The sequence below is a fragment of the Penicillium cinerascens genome (assembly GCF_028974065.1).
Source record: "Penicillium cinerascens strain IBT 15544 chromosome Unknown scaffold_4_segment0_segment0, whole genome shotgun sequence".
In the NCBI taxonomy this organism is placed as follows: Eukaryota; Fungi; Ascomycota; class Eurotiomycetes; order Eurotiales; family Aspergillaceae; genus Penicillium; species Penicillium cinerascens.
The window spans coordinates 727640-745206 of record NW_026695297.1 but is presented as its reverse complement, the minus strand read 5'-3'; the positions used below and the strand labels follow the sequence as shown (position 1 = coordinate 745206).

The following is a 17567-nucleotide window of genomic DNA, read 5'->3' as shown; positions in this document are numbered from 1 at the left end:
GCAAGATGCAGACCTTTCGGAAGACCAGATCACCAGTCTCACGAAGCTGTCAATCACCATCAGTATTACTACCACCATGACAAACAGCCAGCCCATCCTTAGTACTCTTTTCTTTGAAAAAAAAAAAAAAAAAAGAATAGAAAACTCAATGTGGCGTCCCGGAGGGTGACAATAATGCTTGGTGGGTGCAGAACAATGGTGCAACTAGGTCGTGTGCGGCAGTGCGGCGAAGCGGCGGGTGGCCATTGTTGGTACAGAGGATAAGTCATAGCTTCGATGGGGGTAATCTGGGTGCCATATTGATTTTGGTTTCGCCAATCTGCCACGTCATTTCAAGGTGGCAACGTGCATCAGCGCGCGCCGACCAGTCAAACTAGCAGGCGATTGTCCTACTGGAGCAACTTAGGAGGTCTTTGAAGCAGAGGTTGCAGATGAGCACAGACGCTGCAGCCAGATGAGCCATATAATTGCCGAAGCTCGTCTTGAAACCAATCGGAGTGCAACAGACAAAGAGCGAGCTGAAGAAGGCAAGCGAAGGAAAATCTTTGAGCCCAGATCAGATCCGTTGCGGTGGAAAAGGCCACTTTCGCGAGGCTGCTTCGGGCGTGAGCTCTTCGCTCATTGTTTCAATATACATATTGTATAGTTCCTTGTTCGCCTTTTCTGTCGCTTCCTATCTGTCATTTGGAACTTAGCCGGCATTATCTGTGAAAAGCTGGTTCTTCACGAGATCCCACAAATATAGCCTGTCCTCATATTGCAATTTTTCTTCCTTGTGTTTTTGAAGTTCACTTTCTGCCCAAATCCGAGCAGCTGTGGAAACTATGGTATATAAACCGCTAGAGCAAACTTCTGACTAGTCAGAAGCCTGATCGGAGATGGATAAGCATAAGAGTGTATAACATCTGCTGCAGATATAACAATTCTTGTGTGTGTTAATTGAAGTTTTGATCGGACCGGTTTGGCCCAGTTAGTTCACGTGTTGTACATCCCCAGATTGGCTAACTAATCACGTAAAGAATAATATTCCGTAATTCACGAGGGAGTGGGCCGCCCGTATAATATGGACAATTTAATCAACAAAACGTCTTTCAATCCCAGTTATCTCTCTCGTGGCAAAGATTAGCACCATGCCCAGGTATCCTACATACACTGCATGTATATGTACGTCATGCAACTGGCGCTACTGCTGGTGCTGTACCTTCAGATATAGATACGCTTCCTGGATCAAAGCGTAAACCCTGCGCTTCTTGAACTGATAATCCCTCTTTATAAACGAAATACTTATTAGGTAGACTTCTTTTGTATTTTGCTTGCGATTACTCCCACGCGGGGTCCTTGTTTTCTTTCTCTCTAAGAAAAGAATAATTCTCATAGCTCCATTGCGTGCCATACATCTGCTCAATTACCTGCTTAGTAGGGGTAGGCGAGCTTTCTGACTGATACTTTAGCAGGGATCAGCTGATTTCTGGTGCTCTATGAGCTGCGCAATCGTGGCTGGTGCGTGCAGTTGGTATACACTAGATCTGCTGGATGGTCGACAAGGTGGTAAAGGGCGGCCGTTTCTGGCCTCGGAATGGGTCATTTTCGGCATCAATTGCACGGGTGCTCATATTCTATATGTAAATGCCGACCCATATTGAACTCCGCTGGACACAGAAATGCTAGACTGAAATAGTCATGAAGCGACCACAGTTGTCTACTGTCCCAGTTGCATGTGAGGATCGATGTGGTGATCCGGCGTCTGCGCAGCGTGCTGCTGGGGGTTGTATTGACTACCATGAACTTCCTGGCTGAGAGTTTGCATCAGGTTTTGCTCTGCAGTCTGATCGAAAACGGCCTGGCTGTTGGCATCCGGAGGCAGGCTGTGGCTGGGAGAGGCCGACATCTCATGGCCGGCGACTGGTGACTGGTGGGCTCCCGCCAGTGCCATCATGCCCTTGATACCTTCCACATGAGCCTTGTCTTCTTCGCCCTGCTTCTTTTGTCGCTCACGGGCCTCGCGCTTGGCAGCTTGGGCCGGTGCACGCGTTTTCAGCTCGCCAGTGACGAACTTGAGGTAGTAGGGGACCTCAATACCGCTCTTCAGGAAGAAGAGCTTCAGGTTTCGGGCCTTATCCTTGAGCTGAACCTGATTGCGGTCCTTTAATGCTTCACTGATGGTACCACCAGGGCCAAACATGGCCAAGATCTGACTCCAGTGAGGGCCCTTGACCCGGTCCAGGCCGGCCATCAGCGCGTTCTCTTCTTCAGTCGTCCAGGGGCGGCGCTGGCTTGGCAAGCCGGACTTGCGGCTCGTCGGGGATGATTTTGCCGAGGCAGCCTGGCGGGCTCGCTCATACAGGACCTGGGTAGGTTGCGACTGGGAGTAGTGAGGAATCCCGGGCATGTAGACATGGCTGGCGGACATGCCGTTGGCTCGCGCCTGCATAGCCTGGGCAGCGTTGGGCTGGAACTGCTGGAAGTTGACCTGCAGTGGGCTCTGCTGGAAAGTCAAGCCATGTTGCTGTTGGTATCCACCGGGCGGCGTAGGGCTGTGGTGATATTGCTGGGAGGCTTGGTGTTCCGGCTGCTGAGCAGGGGTGTAGCCTTGGAGATACTGATTATCAGGTTGTGGTGTGTGCTGTTGTTGCTGTTGTTGTTGCTGCGGCTGGGGTTGCGGAGGCGGAGGCTGAGATGGGGATTGGCTCGCTTGAGATGGAGGTTGCTGCTGATGCTGATGCTGCATCTGAGATTGCTGTTGAGATCGTCGCAGACCATGACCCTGAAGGGCAATCTGCGCGGCACGGGCCGCGCGGGCCACAAGGTCACCATGCATATTGCGATCAACGGGAACCTCAACTGGTTGGGTAACCGCGAATTGGCCTTGATGGGTTGCAGTGGGAGACTCCTGAGCATCACCATTGGAACTTGAAGGTTGTCTTCCTTTGACCGGCTTCTTCCCCTAGAGCTCATTAGTAATAATTCAGACGGGAAAATACGGTGGGAACAAACCTGTTGAGTATTGATGGCTTCGAAGTTCTTCGAGATGTAAGAGCTCAGCTCCCGAAGAAAATCCTCCCAGTGGTAGTTGTCGGGCAATGCCTTCAATGCTTCCTCGTCATTGATCTTGCGCAGCAGAATGTCACGGCGAGAGTTGAGCCGGCTGACAAAATCCGTCTCACTTGGAGCCAGCTGCCGAGAACCCGGGCGTCTTGCCAACAGGCGCTGCTCCATGTCTTCAGGGAAAAGCTCATACAGGAGTTGTGTCCGGGTGCGGGACTTGTTATTCATCGCGGCGATGAATGCCTGTGTCTTGAGGTCCAAGTACAACCCACTTTGAGCTTTTAGCAGGCGATTTCCCTCGGGAACAAACACGTCCAGGAAGTGATCGTTGAGCTCTGCGAAACCAATCTCCTGGGAGCCAAAGATGCTCGACACAAATGAGGCCAGATTGGCCTTGCGAATGACATCAATCTGAGAGCTCTCCGTTACTTCGATATCCGTGGGCTGAAGGAAGGAGTGTTTGACAGTGTACACCCGCTTGGTATGATCGAACAAAGATCGCATGGTTGCATAGGCCTGGCCGTTCTCGGAGTCCGGCTCGGAGACCATGGCAGTGAGATCTTGGTAACTGTTCTTGGAAAGGAACGACAGAATTTGAGTAGACTAATAAATGTCAGTATTCGTACTCTCATACGGATGATGAGAACTCACCAAGTTGTCCAGAATGGGCAAGCTCTGGATCTTCAGATGCGAATTGGCCTTGAGGAATGCATAGCCTCGTGCCCCCGGGAATTCAGTGGTGGCAGGAATATCCTGCGGGCCCATCGATACGGTGTTCTCCTGGCGATCGGTATGGTCCATGATCTCGGAGATAATCGAAGTGACATCGGGGTTGACATTGGAGCCTCCATCATGGGGTGAGTTTTCGGGCTGGTCATGTCGACCTTGCGTTTGATCGGTCGGCTCGACGGTATCGACGACGCTTTCGCCGAGAGCATTTGCTAATTCTTGTTCAATCTTGTGACCCGGACCGTGCTCCTCTGACAAGAATTGCGGGATCGATTGGTCTTCATCGGGCCCGGAGCCCGTGCGGCGCTTTTTTGCCGCGGGCGGCGATCCGTGTTCCTCATCATCAAGAGGATGAGGGGCTTTTTGATCTAATAATCGATGAAAGCACTTATCAGCAACATGGATAACAGACTGAGATGTTCCGATAAAGTTTCATGATGATTACGGGTAATCTTGGCCGTAGCTTACTACGGCGGGAAGCTGGACGGGACTGGATGGACAAGGCTTACCAAAGTCATCGACGGAGTCAAATGAAGGAAGATCATTCGAGCCGTCGAAAGACGGACGATTGCCTCGTGTTTCGACCATCGGGGCGCGACAGCAGGGTCGGGTTGGGCAGTCAACTTCCAAGAGCAGAAATGAGGGCTTAGGGGTAGGGCGCGTTTGTAGGGCTTGCGAGGCTGAGATTTGCCGCTGGGCGGTGCAAGGTTTTTCTGCCCTGCGTGGGCGGTGATTGGTGAATGGGCGTGGACTGCTCACCGCCCGGGGTTGCCGTGTTACGCTGAAGGATGAAAGTTGAACTTTCCACTTGGAAAACAAGCGTTTTGATCAGTTACCGCATTGGCACAAGGCTTTTGGATCGATTTTCCTAATTTCACAGTCCTTGGGCAAATGCGATGTTGTGAAGTTAACTTGGGGACTTCCGCTCTAGTCGACACCTGAGGCAGAGAGGAAACTTGTACCTCGCCCCGGATCTACATGGACAGCCCTATCTCCCCACTTTGGATTTTGAGTAGCTGAAAAAAGCTTAGGTCACTTGATAGGGCCAGTGTCTGGCGACTCCCTTGATAGGGGAGTTCCGGTAAACCCACTTCTTCCCGCTCCTGACTATTAAGCTGCTAGGCCGCGGAATATTTGTGCGCGTCATCGACCTTGAGCCTCTGCCCCTGCGTGTAACCCTCCAACCACACATGGATAGTGACACCAGGGCATCAAGCATGGTGTATTACGTCTTCTATGAGAAGAATGTGTCAGATATGCCAAACTATCTAGCAGGCACATAGCACTCTTCAGCGTCCTCTTTCGACAAATACTTAATTTAAGTTCATATATTATGAAAGCGAATACTTTGACATGGATGAACTATGGGTTCACGGGTTTGCCAGATGCAAGCCGCCCGTGTGCCGAGGATTCCGGAACCTTACACTCCTCAAAGTTTACCACTCGACAGCTTGTCTGAGGTAAGACTACTTTCCGAATGCAGATGCTTCCCTGGGTTGTTCCCTGATTTCCGTAAATCCATAGACCATGCTCCCGGGGGCCTGGCCCATCCACCCTACCCGGGGTTCCAGGACGATTACAGCTAGCTTGCTATTATTACCTTTAGCTCCCCCGGCCCCGCGGCGAGCGAATCTCCTTCTAAATGTCCCTGCTTGTTTCCATCATTGGCTGTTGAAGTACGCTCGAGTACACCATTCATTGGCCCTTTATAGAGTTCGACACATCGAGCCTTCATCGCCATAATGTTTGGGAATCGAAAATTCTACGCCATTGCGCTATGCCTCCAGGCTTCCGTGCTCGTTACAGCGCAGGACTACTCGGAGAAAGTTTGGGGAGTCTTTGCATATACCATTCACGGGGAGAGCATTCCCAATGCCCTAGCGGTATCTCCTGGTGCCAAGGTCCTGACTGAATTTGGCGCCAACCAGCTCCAAGCTGCTGGATCAACCTTCCGGGACCGCTATGTGCCAACTACAGACTCGAACGACAGTGCGAATGCCATTCAATACCTAACTCCGGGTATTCTCATTGCGAGAGACGTGGGTGTGTTTTCAGCCACCGACCAATACATCTTTGCGTCTGCGCAGGCTTTCATGCAGGGCCTATACCCACCACTCGGCCAGTCGGATACGACCGACTCAGACTTGACTGACTCGAATTTGACCGGCAATGCAACAATTGATACGGCTCCGCTGGATGGATATCAATATGCTCGAATCGTGACACTAGGAGAAGCGGATCCTACTTCTATTATTGTGCAGGGATCTGCCACTTGTGACATGCATCAAGCAGCTGAAGAGGAGTACAAGAACAGCAGTGATGCTTATAGAATCACGCGGGAGTCGTCGGATTTCTATCTTGATCTTCTTCATGGGGTGCTTGATGGGGTCTACGATGCGGCTTCGGCGACGTACCGGAATGCCGTTGATGTTTCGGAATATATGGACTATGAATCTGTGCATAACAGCACGTTCATGTCGACCGTCGGTGACGGTGATCTAAGTCGAGCTCGGTGGTTAGCAGATCAGTATACATATGCAACAAATGGGCAAGACTCCACGGCCACCAGCAGTTTCTCAACGATTGGAGCCGTGAACCCTATTGCCGGTCAAACGTTGGCGTCCGGTCTTTTGAATGCGTTCAACATGAATATTGAGCACTTTGGCTCCCATCAGCAGATGACCCTGCTTTTCGGAAATGACGCACCTGCTGTCGCTCTGGCTTCTTTGATAGGGCTGGCGTCAGAGCAACAGCCCAACTTCTACTCTCGCCCCGTTCAAGGTGCATCTCTGGTCTTTGAGCTATACAGCTTCGGGACAGGCGACGAATCCCCCTCATTTCCAGGAAAAGACAACCTGTACGTGCGATTCTTTTTGCACAACGGGACCGATTCAAATACCACCGACTTTGAACCGTTCTCGCTCTTCGGGTACGGGCCGAGCCACCAGTACGTCTCATATACCGACTTCCAGTCTGAGCTGGAGACTTTTGCAGTATCGTCGACTCAGGAGTGGTGCACGCGGTGCAATGCGCAGTCCGTCTTCTGCAATGGTGTTCTCAACGACAACAAATCTGCTCCAAAGAAACAGATGAAGCCGGCCGTGGCTGGCGTTATTGGGGCCGTTGTCACGCTGGTCGTCATTGGTCTCCTGGCGGCGATTGGCTTCTTGATCTGTGGTTGCCGTAAGCGCAAGACAATTCACAAATCAAGCATTGGTGGCTTCAAGGGGACTGGCAAACTCGCTAGTGATACAGACGTCACTTTCCGTAACCCTATTTGGGGTGCCTCCAAGGCCGGAGATGCTGAAGAGTCAGAAGGAATCACGGCGGATGGAGTGGTTGTCTCCGGCCACGAGCGACTGGGTAGTTGGGAAATGGGCCAGGGCCAGCAAAAGAAGGAACTTGATCAAGCAGAGTCGCCAGACATCACGACTAATCGCGTTCCCATGTCGGTGGCATGGGATGACATGGAAGAAGAGTGGAGGCTTCATAGTGGACTTCAGCCCGTCAAGGTTCGCGAGAGTGTCTGATAGAGATTCTCGTCACATGTCGTATGCGTGGCCACATGAAGAGATTCAAGAAAATCCTCGATAGAAATACTCTTAACCCGTTGATTTGGCGAGTCTCATCTGTCGTTTTCTTAGGCACTTTTCGCTCTTCTTACAAGCATCCAGAAAGGTAGTCATTAAATCCCCAGAGGGTCTGCCCTCATAGTCGGGAGCCGGATAGCCTAGATTCTTAGGTAGCGCATCTACTTTCGGCCGGGAGTATCTCGCACTTCCCGCTCACTTATTTCCGACAGTTCGTTCCCCTCAACTCGAGATCACACTTTCTGATCTCAACATCTCCCCACGCCAGCTGGGCGCATGGAAGTTCCTGTAGATACATTTTGGTAGACTTGGATGGGAGATGACCGTAACGGGCATAAAATCTCTTTCCATTGATCTGATTCCCTCCCTATTTATTGACCAAGGCTAAACCCAAGCGAGGATACTGAGGTGACAGGATATATCCAATTAAGGGACACCATGTAAGCGATGCTGAAAGCTTTGGGACATCGAAAAACATAACAGTCAGTCTCATATCAGCCCCCGATCTACTGCAGAAAATAGTTCATATATTTGAATGGATGGGGGATGGGAAGTCGGTGATGTAGATGTCAATCGGCGGAATAAATATAATCCGGGGAACCATTGATATTACGCGCATCGAGCAGCGATTTGTCGCCACTCGACGCTTCTATCGCAGAGTTCCTCCCGCTTTCAGGTCATAATAAACATCTTGTATTAATCTCAGTTATGTAGTTTGGTTATTACTCAATTTCACGTCATAAGCAACGACTCTGAAGAATAGAAAAGAGACTATCAAAGAGCCAAAAGCGGGAATGCGAGGATGACTAATTCCTGCCTCCACGTCCTACTCCAATCATTTCGTTGCCAACTCCTTCTCTTCGCCTTCCCCGAATCTGTCCTGATTGCCCGTTCTTTTCTGCTCGGCTCTTAAGATGCGGCCTCTTTCGTGAGTTCTGCTGCCGTGCGAAACTGTATCTCTGTTCTTTTGTGTGGATAGCCCTCGTTTCGCTCTACTTGGCCAGATATCCCCCCCCCCGGGGCGTATCCCCATCTTGCATCTCTTGTCTGAACATCCCCCCACCGCCCGTTCCTTTACTTCACGTAAATTCGCCTTTGAAACAGATCTCCGCCACTCCAGGGGACAGACAATTTCAATAACCACGACTTGTCCGTCATGACGCAGCTTTTTGCGTCCAGTCCTTCGGCCATGTCTAACGAAAAGCGCGGGAATTTCCCCGGCCTCTCGCTACCATCTCGGAAACACTCCAACGAGTCGGGCCACCTCCCTACGAAGATCAAAAACTTTTTCCGGATCAATAGCTCCAGCAGCCATACATCTTCGCACAGCGGTAGCCCAACCAGCAATGAGCGCGAACGGGAGAAGGAGTCTCTCTCCAAGAACGAAAAGTCCCCTTTCCGACAGTCACGATTCTTGCCTGCCATCGGCCGCAATCGCTCAACAACTGTTGCCAGTGAAGGTAACCCTCTCGACGACGGAGTTTCGCCCACTGCGACTGCGAACCCATACTTTGCCCACCAGGGCCAACCTGCGTTGCGACATCGGAATGAAGGGTCGGTCCCTTCATCTCCTCCTGATACACCCGAGCTGCAGGTCACCGGGGTTTCGGCTGTGGAGCAGGCTACCACCGCCAACAAGGAAGAACTAGCCCGCAAGTTGCGGCGTGTGGCGTCTGCTCCCAATGCCCAGGGCCTCTTTGCAAGCGGACAGGGACAAGACCGACCTCAAACGGCCGAGATGGGCAAGGAGCCTCTTGTGGAGGCATCCGGCTCGACACTCGAGTTGAACAACGAAAAAGAGCTTGCCCTTTCTGTGCCCTCTATTGGTTTGGGCCACAAGCTCGATGGCGATGATGGTAGCTTCCGCCGCACGTACAGCTCGAATTCCATCAAGGTTCGCAACGTGGAAGTGGGACCCGCCAGTTTTGATAAGATCAAGTTGATTGGCAAGGGTGATGTGGGGAAAGTATACTTGGTCCGCGAGAAGAAATCGAGCCGCCTATATGCGATGAAAGGTATGTTGCATCTTGTAAGTCCCACAGGCGAATTGGTAATGCTGACTCGTGTCCAGTCTTGAGCAAGAAGGAAATGATCAAGCGGAACAAGATCAAGCGTGCTCTGGCCGAACAGGAGATCTTGGCAACATCGAACCATCCGTTCATTGTCACTCTGTTCCACTCGTTCCAGTCAGAGGACTATTTGTACCTCTGTATGGAGTACTGCAGTGGAGGAGAGTTCTTTCGAACTCTGCAAACTCGACCTGGCAAATGCATCTCGGAAGATGCCGCCCGATTTTATGCTGCCGAGGTGACTGCTGCCCTGGAGTATCTCCATCTGATGGGTTTCATTTATCGCGACCTTAAACCAGAGAGTATGTTTGCCACCATGGACCCTTACTTTTCAAGTTTCGCCCGAACATTTGCTTACATCTTGTTAAGATATTCTACTGCATCAATCAGGCCATATCATGTTGTCGGACTTTGACTTGTCAAAACAGTCTGGACCGGGCGGTGCCCCTACTATGATCCCTGGCCGGGTTGGCGGCAACGCCAGCGCTGCTCTGCCCACCATTGACACGAAATCCTGCATTGCCGACTTCCGCACAAATTCCTTTGTTGGAACTGAGGAGTACATTGCCCCCGAGGTCATCAAAGGCTGCGGACATACCAGTGCAGTCGACTGGTGGACCTTGGGTATTTTGATTTATGAGATGCTGTATGGTACCACGCCCTTCAAGGGCAAGAACCGTAATGCGACATTTGCCAGCATCCTGCGGGACGATGTGCAATTCCCGGAACATTCGGGCGCACAGCAGACCACCAGCCTGTGCAAATCCTTGATCCGCAAACTATTGATCAAGGATGAGACCAAGCGTCTCGGTGCCCGTGCCGGCGCATCGGATGTCAAAACCCATGCCTTCTTCCGATCAACCCAGTGGGCACTCATCCGCCACATGAAGCCGCCCATGATCCCGCATCAGGGTCGTGTTGGTACAGATACGGTGAACTTCCGCAATGTCAAGGAAAGTGCCAGTGTGGATATCGGTGGCAACAATGCCTCCAAGCTGAAGGGAGTCCCCATGGATTCCGGCCTGGCAACCCCCAATGGCGAGTTGAACGACCCCTTCGAGGAGTTCAACAGCGTCACTCTCCACCATCAGGGAGACCACTGATTGTGTTTCGGCAGCATAGCCCACATTGTATTTTGCTTTCTTCATTTTCTCCCGCTACATGGGGAGCAGCCGCCTGAGCACCGGCGCGTTCACGATCATGATGCATTGACGACTGCATTTAAATATGTTTCTCGCGAGGACCCGTGCAATCTACACCGGTTGTACGGAGTGCTTCGGGGCCTTCTGCGTTGATTTATGCATGCTTTCTGCTCTACGGAGCCTGCTTTTTCTGGCCATCTCACACGTTGCATTTTGCATACTCATGATCGCCGAAGGCCTTGAATCACTCGCGTTCTTTTTTCTCCATACTCTTACCACTCATTCCCTCATGATCCCATGTGCTTCTGGATTTTGTTGCCCTGTTTCTTTCTTTTTTTTTTTTTTTTGCTGAAAGCCGCGTATACATCGGTTCGCTTTCTCTACTGTGCAGCGGGCGGCGTTATGGATTTCTGTTTCTGATACTTTTCGGATCCGTGTTGACTGCTTTTTGCTTCTGTATTTCCAAGTATCATGGCGCGGCTCCTATCTATTAACGAACTCGATTCTATCTTGGCTTTGTGATTTGTCTCTCGTCCGAAAGAAGCCTGCAGTGCCATGTCCAGTATCTATCTTTGCAGCGATGATAAATTTCGAGAAAACAATCTTCGCGGAGTCTTCTCCTTCGTAAACTCACTTCGTAGTCCCAAATTCGAGTGTATACGTCGAAGCGTTGGAGAGTGGAACAGCTCCGCCCAAAACCCAAGTCGGGCCATAAACCAAAAACCAAAACACCGCGCTTCCTCCGCTTCGCATTCTCCCTCCCTTTCGAACAAACTCCTAACACTTCAACCACCCATCATGTCCGCCTTTGCAGCCCCCGACGACCCGGATGCCCAAGATAACTCCTTCACCGAAGACGACCCCGCAACCACCACCCCTCCCATCCCGCAGGAGCAACACATGAGCTCCGACGCGGAAGCTTCCCACGGCCGCAGCCGCTCCAACAACCCACTGCTGGGTAATGATAACCCGCTCGTTTCTGAGCTGGAGCAGGAAGTCCTGGACGAGTATTCACGGCTACTGCGGAATGTGAATCAGGTGGGTAAACTCGGGCAGCTTCGCGCGTCTTTTTCTGTCCCACGAAGCAATACTTACGTACTTTGAGCTCTCGGCTAATTTCTATCTTTCTGTGTCTAGCTCTCTGAGAAAGTCTCCGATCTCGCCGGCTCCCCGGCTTCTATGACTCTCGATGGCATGCGGCTCCTCGAGCGGAAGACGGCGACTGTGTGCACTCTACTCAAAGCTAGTGTTTACAGCATTGTCTTGCAGCAGCAGATCTGGAATGAGGACCAGGAACAGCAGCAACAGCAGCAGACTGAGCAGGACCAGTTCCAGGATACGGAGTTCCACCATGGTGGGGGTTATGAGGGGGATGGGGACGTGACATTCCAGTGATCTTTTTTCACTTACGTGTGGGATCGGGATGTGTTGTTTATCTGCGTATACCCTGGGTGTTTATTCTTTGCGACTGGCGCGTTACTGGAAATATGGAGTGTTTAATGAAAAGGGTAAAAGGACCGTTGTCCTATGGTTTGCACATATTCAAAATCTCGAAGACAATGCCATTGATGATTGATCCTTTTGAAACATATGGCGAACAGGTACAAGATACAAGTACATGCAAAAGACACAAGGAGAAGAAAAAAGACATATTATATACACGCCGAGGGAATATGCACGACTCGACTGCTGAAGCCGCTGAGCTTAGACCTTGCCCGCATAGTACACGTTGCGCACATCCACCATCTTCCTGCCGCGAGCCCGTGCAACTTCCTCGGGGTCCTTCTGGCTCATAAGCGCCTCGTACGCAGCCTTGACTGTATTCATCTTGTTTCGCGAGCGGCCGACCCGACCGGCGAGGTCATGTATACCGGCGGCACGGCACATTTCGTAGATCAGGTATTGGACACGGAGACCGAAGCCTGTCACAAATTAGTGCGGGTCTTATAGTTTGGGGATGCGAAAACATTACCTGGGGGACGGTGCATCAATTGCAACTCCGTGGCTCCAACCTTGCCGGCCACATCACCGAAGATGGTGCGGTTCTCGTAGCGGGGAATGGGCTGCATGTTGCGGATGGCACGGTATTGCGACTGGATCTTTGCATCGGCTGCTTCATCGGACTTGCCCTCGCCGATACCCAGGAGACCGTTGCCATTGCCAGCGATGGAGAGACGGTAGGCACGGCGGACCTTACCCAGACGGGTCTGGTTCACGACACTATGAGACACCAGGGTCTTGGTCCGGAGGTCCTTGACCTGGCGCTCTGTGTAGCCCGTAGCGAGGAGAAGGCTCTTCAGAGCATCAGTCATCTCCTCGGCCTCCAACGATCGCTCCTTCTCACCGCGCTCCTCGGCGGTCTTCCGCTCTTCCACACGGGGCTCATCAATAGTCTCATCGGGGCCGAAAAGGTCGGGAACCAGGACGCTGTGCGGATCCAACTCGGCCGCCTCCTTGCCCTTGGTCAGGCGCAGGGATTCCGCGAACCGCACGAAGTCAGCACCCGTGGGGTTTTCCGGGCCCTCGGCGAAGAAACGGCCAAAATCCTCCACGAACTCCTTTTCGCTCTTGAGTTTCATGTTGTAGTCCGAGTTCGACTTGGGGGCGCGAACGTTGCGGTCGACGCTGGGTTCGACCACGGAGAAGTCGTCTAGGTACTTGAATGCCAGCGGATCGTCGCGCTGGTGGAATTGCTCGGCCAGGTCCTTCGGGTCAATGGCAGCCTCGCCAGCCTTGATGGCCTCCATTTGCTCGGGCGAGTACTCCTTCGCCAGCTGGGACTTCTCCTCCTCGGTGTACGGCTTGAAGTCCTCTGCCTTCGGTGCTGGTCGGGATCCTTCGGCATTTTGCGATTCGGGAGCCTTAATGTTCTGGAATTTGGGTGTCCGGTTCGACAATGACGCCGGTGTCGGGTGGAATTGGCGACGAGGGATTCGCGTGACTGGAGTCGCAGCACGGGAGAAGCTGCAGAATAGGCATTTTGCCGGTCGAGCAAGACTCATTGCGAAAGACGTTAGTAGTCGTTAGCCAGCAATTTGCTAGCCACGAGCTTCAAACAAGGGAAAAGAGGAAACGCAGCGAAGAAACGCGGACAACAACGAAGTTCGGCGAAGTTGAACGCCGGGAGGAATTTCTTGCTCGCGGGCGGTGAGCCCCGGGCCAATCAGTGAAGCCGCAGATGGTCTTTCTAATAAATTTCCAGAATTTCGACTTTCTAAATCTTCGTTCATGTTGGCTCTGCGCTCGTCAGTTCGACGGTTTTCTCTTGCTTACTCTGTTCTGTCTCGTCCGCTTGTCAGACAACAGTTCATTTCGAACCTTTCCCAGTCGCCCACAGCCAATGCGCCAGCCTCCGTCGCAATAATGCAGAACACTCCGAAGAAGCATTTTGGCGGCAAGAAGTTCAAGAAGGCCAAGGTTGAGCGCAAGGACAAGGCTAGTGGATTTGATGAAGTCCTTCAGGCCGATATCGACCAGCTCCTCAAGCGCAACCGCCCCGAAGCAGACCAAAATGGCGACAATAGCCCTGCGAAGCCCATTCTCCCAGAGACGTTCACCGAGATTGACGTGACGGTATCCGAGATTTCCTCGACGGGCGATGGTCTGGCGCTTTCAGAGAATGCAGACCATGTCTTTGTGGTGCCGTTCACCGTTCCTGGAGACAAGGTTCGGGTTAAGGTGATCCGGCATCACCCTGCTCTGTCCTACAGTGTCACCGATTTCCTCAGCGTGATTGAGCCGGGTCCCAAGAGAAATGATGCACTGATTGGATGTGGATACTTTAGCAAGTGCTCTGGGTGTCAATTGCAGATGATGTCGTACGAGGATCAGCTGGAGCATAAGCGGCGCATCGTGGAGAAGGCTTATGCCAACTTCTCTGGGCTTATTCCAGAATTGGTTCCTACTATCGGAGAGACATTTCCCTCTCCCATGCAGTACGGTTACCGCACGAAACTTACGCCGCACTTTGCGAATGGCGCTGGTCGGAGGAAGAAGCAGGAGGCTGAAGAGGATCCCGCCAAGGTTGAAGTTCCAGCTATTGGATTCACATACAAGAATCGAAGGACGGACCTTGATATCGAGGACTGCCCTCTAGGAACGGATGTTGTGCGCCTTGGCCTCAAGAGTGAGAGGAAGCGTGTTGCTGAAAACATCCGGTCCTACAAAAAGGGCGCAACTCTCTTGATGCGGGAGTCCACCAGCCGAATCCCCAAGACAGCACCCACCGATAGCGAGGCCAAGATCAACAACGGCTTAGTACCAACTCCTGGCGCGGACACTGGTGATGTGATCCGTGTTGAGCGAGAAAACTACATTGAAGAGAAGCGCTGCATTACCGACAACAACGCCACTTCCGTCGAATTTGTCGATGACTATGTCTTCAGCAACAAGGCCGGTGCCTTCTTCCAGAACAACAACTCGATCCTCTCCGGCTTCACCGAGTTCATTCGTTCACAGGCCATGCCTCCCGGTAACGACCAAGATTCCAAGCCCATCAAGTATCTTCTTGATGCCTACTCAGGCTCTGGCCTATTCACCATTACTCTGTCTCCGCTCTTCAAGTCTAGTCTTGGTGTCGATGTTGCAGGTGATTCTATCACCTCTGCGCGCGAGAACGCCAAGGCGAACGAATTGCCCAACACCGGCTTCGCTGCTGCTGATGCCGCTGTCCTATTCAAGGACGTTCCGTACCCGCCTGACCAGACCCTGCTTGTCATTGACCCGCCGCGGAAGGGCTGCTCCGAGGATTTCATCAAGCAGATGCTTGACTATAAGCCTCGTCGCGTTGTCTACGTGAGCTGTAATGTGCACACCCAGGCTCGTGATGTCGCTGTCATGGTGCAGGGTGACGAGACCAAGAACGTTCGCTACGAGATCGAGAGCATTCGTGGATTCGACTTCTTCCCCCAGACTGGCCACGTCGAGGGCGTGGCTATTCTTAACCGTACCGAATTTCCCTCAAAAGAGGGATCTGCTTGAGTATAGATTATGGGCCGGATATATAATACGTCTGTTACTTGCATCTTATTTATGGCGTTGGTTTTTGGGAGGCAGGACAAAAAAGCGCACAGATAAGGAAAAATTTTGCATTTTCATACGCTTCTGAAACAAATATCAAAGAGTCTCAACCATCTCCCTCTATCTACTCGGGAACCAGATGTAGCATCCTGAGGACCCAGCGCCATGCCGCTCGCTTTGGAGAACAAAAGGAGGAAAGTGTCACGAAGGGAGAGCAGAAAGACATGAGGAAAAGCTACGGACTATGAACAGAGGACCAGCTACACCGGCTGACGAAAGGACATGAGAAAATAAAAGACAACCCACTTTACGAGCTTCCAGGGCCACCGAGCAGTGCAAATCTCCGCACAATGCTGGGACCGATCTCGTCGTATTCGGCCTTGGTGTGGCAGTAGCTCCGGAACTCGGGTGTCTGACCCAGCAAGCTGCCTCCGAACCAGGGCCCGTGTCGCTGGCGCTTGTGTGTAACTACTGCGACGTCCAGACCACCACTGCGAGCACCGCCACTGCGTGCCTCGGATGCGCGAATACGGGCATCCACCAAGTGGCGGATGTCACGCTGTAGACGGCGGCCGAAGTCCTTGTACAGAGTGGAACCACCGGACAACACAATGTTCTTATAGAGACCCCTCCGAACGTCAATGGGGGAGGACTGGATCACACCGTCGACGACATTTGGAAGCGGGGTCAGGAAGTCGGAGGAGTAGATTTCGGGATTGAAGAAGATCTCCGGGGCGAGGAAGCGCTCGTAGCCGATGTCGATTTGCACGCTGCGGCCATTCGGCGAGGTCACGGTGTGCTTCAAGAGGCGATCGGGTTCGCGGTCGTAGCGGGCAAATTCCTTAACGATATCCGGGCTCACGTAGCAGTACTCCTCCTTCACCTTCTCGGCCGTCTTCAAGCTGCTGTCGGGCTCACCACGGTCACGCAGCAAGCTTTGCACGAAATATGTGATGTCACGTCCGGCGATGGGAATGCTCTTAATGGAGGAGCCAATTACGTAGCCCTCAGCGACGGGAATAACGTGCGTAACACCGTCACCCGAATCAATGACAGTTCCGGTCAGGGAGCGATCGGTGACCTTGGAGGAAGTCCATGAGGCGGCGAGGGCAAGCACGGCTTGAACGGCAATGTAGAGACCGGCACAGTTGAAAGACTCGAACATAATTTCTGCGGTGTTTTCACGGTTCTCGGGCGGGTTCAGCGGCTATATTGATGCCCGAGTTAGCATTCTAGGCCACTCTGACCGCCTGCGGGGGAGGTGCGTATGGGGGTGGCTTACAGGTTCGGTGAGGAGGAAGTAATGGTCTTCGGGCTCCACGCGGAGGTACTTGAAAATCGAGTTCGACCAAAAGCGCTCCATGTAGTCCCAGTTCTCGATCTGTCCGTGGCGAATAGGGTAGTTCACACCGTATCCGGGGCCACTGCCAGCAGCCAGAGCCTCATCACCGATGAAGAAGTCCAGGTCCTCGGTACCACGCTTTCCAGACAGGTGTGAACTGGCCCCGGCACCGCCAGGGAGGAATGAGGGCTTATTCGGGACGGCAGGCCGAGAGCCCGCGGAGCTTCCAGCGCTCCCGGCGGCCTTGGTTGCAATTGCAGTCGGGAAGACGAAAGAGGGCGAATCGTTACCGGCAAATCCTGCAATCGGCGAAAGACGTCTTGTTAGTTCTCCTGTCCTGATCGATCACAGTAATCGAATCCGATTGCCTAGCAAGCGGCACCTACCAAGCTTGGAGTAACCGGTACCGCTGAGGAGAGACGGGTCAGTATTGGGCCAATTCCAGAGGAGGTGCGCGACTTACTTGTCCATGACAACGGCTGGTGTTTGGGACGCCATGGCGGAAGGTAAAGACTAGAGCCAATGCGAACACACAGAGGTATGCGAGGTCCGCCTTTAGAAGGGGGGGGATGAAGTCAACCGTGGCGGAGCTCAGGCAGACAAGGCGGGGAGCGTGATTACCTAAGAGAGG

The 17567-nt window shown here is 52.5% G+C and overlaps 7 protein-coding genes across 7 annotated transcripts; 4 read left to right on the top strand and 3 right to left on the bottom strand.

Moving 5' to 3' along the window:
- Nucleotides 1–1699: 1699 nt before the first annotated feature.
- N7498_008226 (uncharacterized protein) lies at nt 1700–4362 on the bottom strand (the record flags this gene model as incomplete). The annotated part of the gene is made up of 4 exons (XM_058455288.1): nt 1700–2944; nt 2995–3648; nt 3697–4142; nt 4284–4362. 4 exons carry the CDS (start codon nt 4360–4362, stop codon nt 1700–1702), a joined length of 2424 nt encoding a protein of 807 aa, XP_058305276.1.
- Nucleotides 4363–5516: 1154 nt separating this feature from the next.
- Nucleotides 5517–7304, top strand: N7498_008225 (uncharacterized protein; the record flags this gene model as incomplete). The annotated part of the gene is made up of 1 exon (XM_058455287.1): nt 5517–7304. The coding sequence occupies one exon, from the start codon at nt 5517–5519 to the stop codon at nt 7302–7304; it is 1788 nt and encodes a 595-aa protein (XP_058305275.1).
- Nucleotides 7305–8520: 1216 nt separating this feature from the next.
- On the top strand, nt 8521–10536 carry N7498_008224 (putative serine/threonine protein kinase (Nrc-2); the record flags this gene model as incomplete). Its single annotated transcript, XM_058455286.1, has 3 exons — nt 8521–9379; nt 9436–9735; nt 9803–10536. 3 exons carry the CDS (start codon nt 8521–8523, stop codon nt 10534–10536), a joined length of 1893 nt encoding a protein of 630 aa, XP_058305274.1.
- Nucleotides 10537–11373: 837 nt separating this feature from the next.
- N7498_008223 (DASH complex subunit DAD3 family protein) lies at nt 11374–11970 on the top strand (the record flags this gene model as incomplete). The annotated part of the gene is made up of 2 exons (XM_058455285.1): nt 11374–11613; nt 11713–11970. The coding sequence occupies 2 exons, from the start codon at nt 11374–11376 to the stop codon at nt 11968–11970; spliced, it is 498 nt and encodes a 165-aa protein (XP_058305273.1).
- A 309-nt stretch (nt 11971–12279) lies between these two features.
- On the bottom strand, nt 12280–13577 carry N7498_008222 (mitochondrial 37S ribosomal protein uS5m; the record flags this gene model as incomplete). The annotated part of the gene is made up of 2 exons (XM_058455284.1): nt 12280–12497; nt 12548–13577. The coding sequence occupies 2 exons, from the start codon at nt 13575–13577 to the stop codon at nt 12280–12282; spliced, it is 1248 nt and encodes a 415-aa protein (XP_058305272.1).
- A 361-nt stretch (nt 13578–13938) lies between these two features.
- On the top strand, nt 13939–15555 carry N7498_008221 (tRNA (uracil(54)-C(5))-methyltransferase; the record flags this gene model as incomplete). Its single annotated transcript, XM_058455283.1, has 1 exon — nt 13939–15555. One exon carries the CDS (start codon nt 13939–13941, stop codon nt 15553–15555), a length of 1617 nt encoding a protein of 538 aa, XP_058305271.1.
- Nucleotides 15556–15901: 346 nt separating this feature from the next.
- Nucleotides 15902–17434, bottom strand: N7498_008220 (actin-related protein 3; the record flags this gene model as incomplete). Its single annotated transcript, XM_058455282.1, has 4 exons — nt 15902–16801; nt 16877–17235; nt 17323–17345; nt 17400–17434. The coding sequence occupies 4 exons, from the start codon at nt 17432–17434 to the stop codon at nt 15902–15904; spliced, it is 1317 nt and encodes a 438-aa protein (XP_058305270.1).
- Nucleotides 17435–17567: the final 133 nt, after the last annotated feature.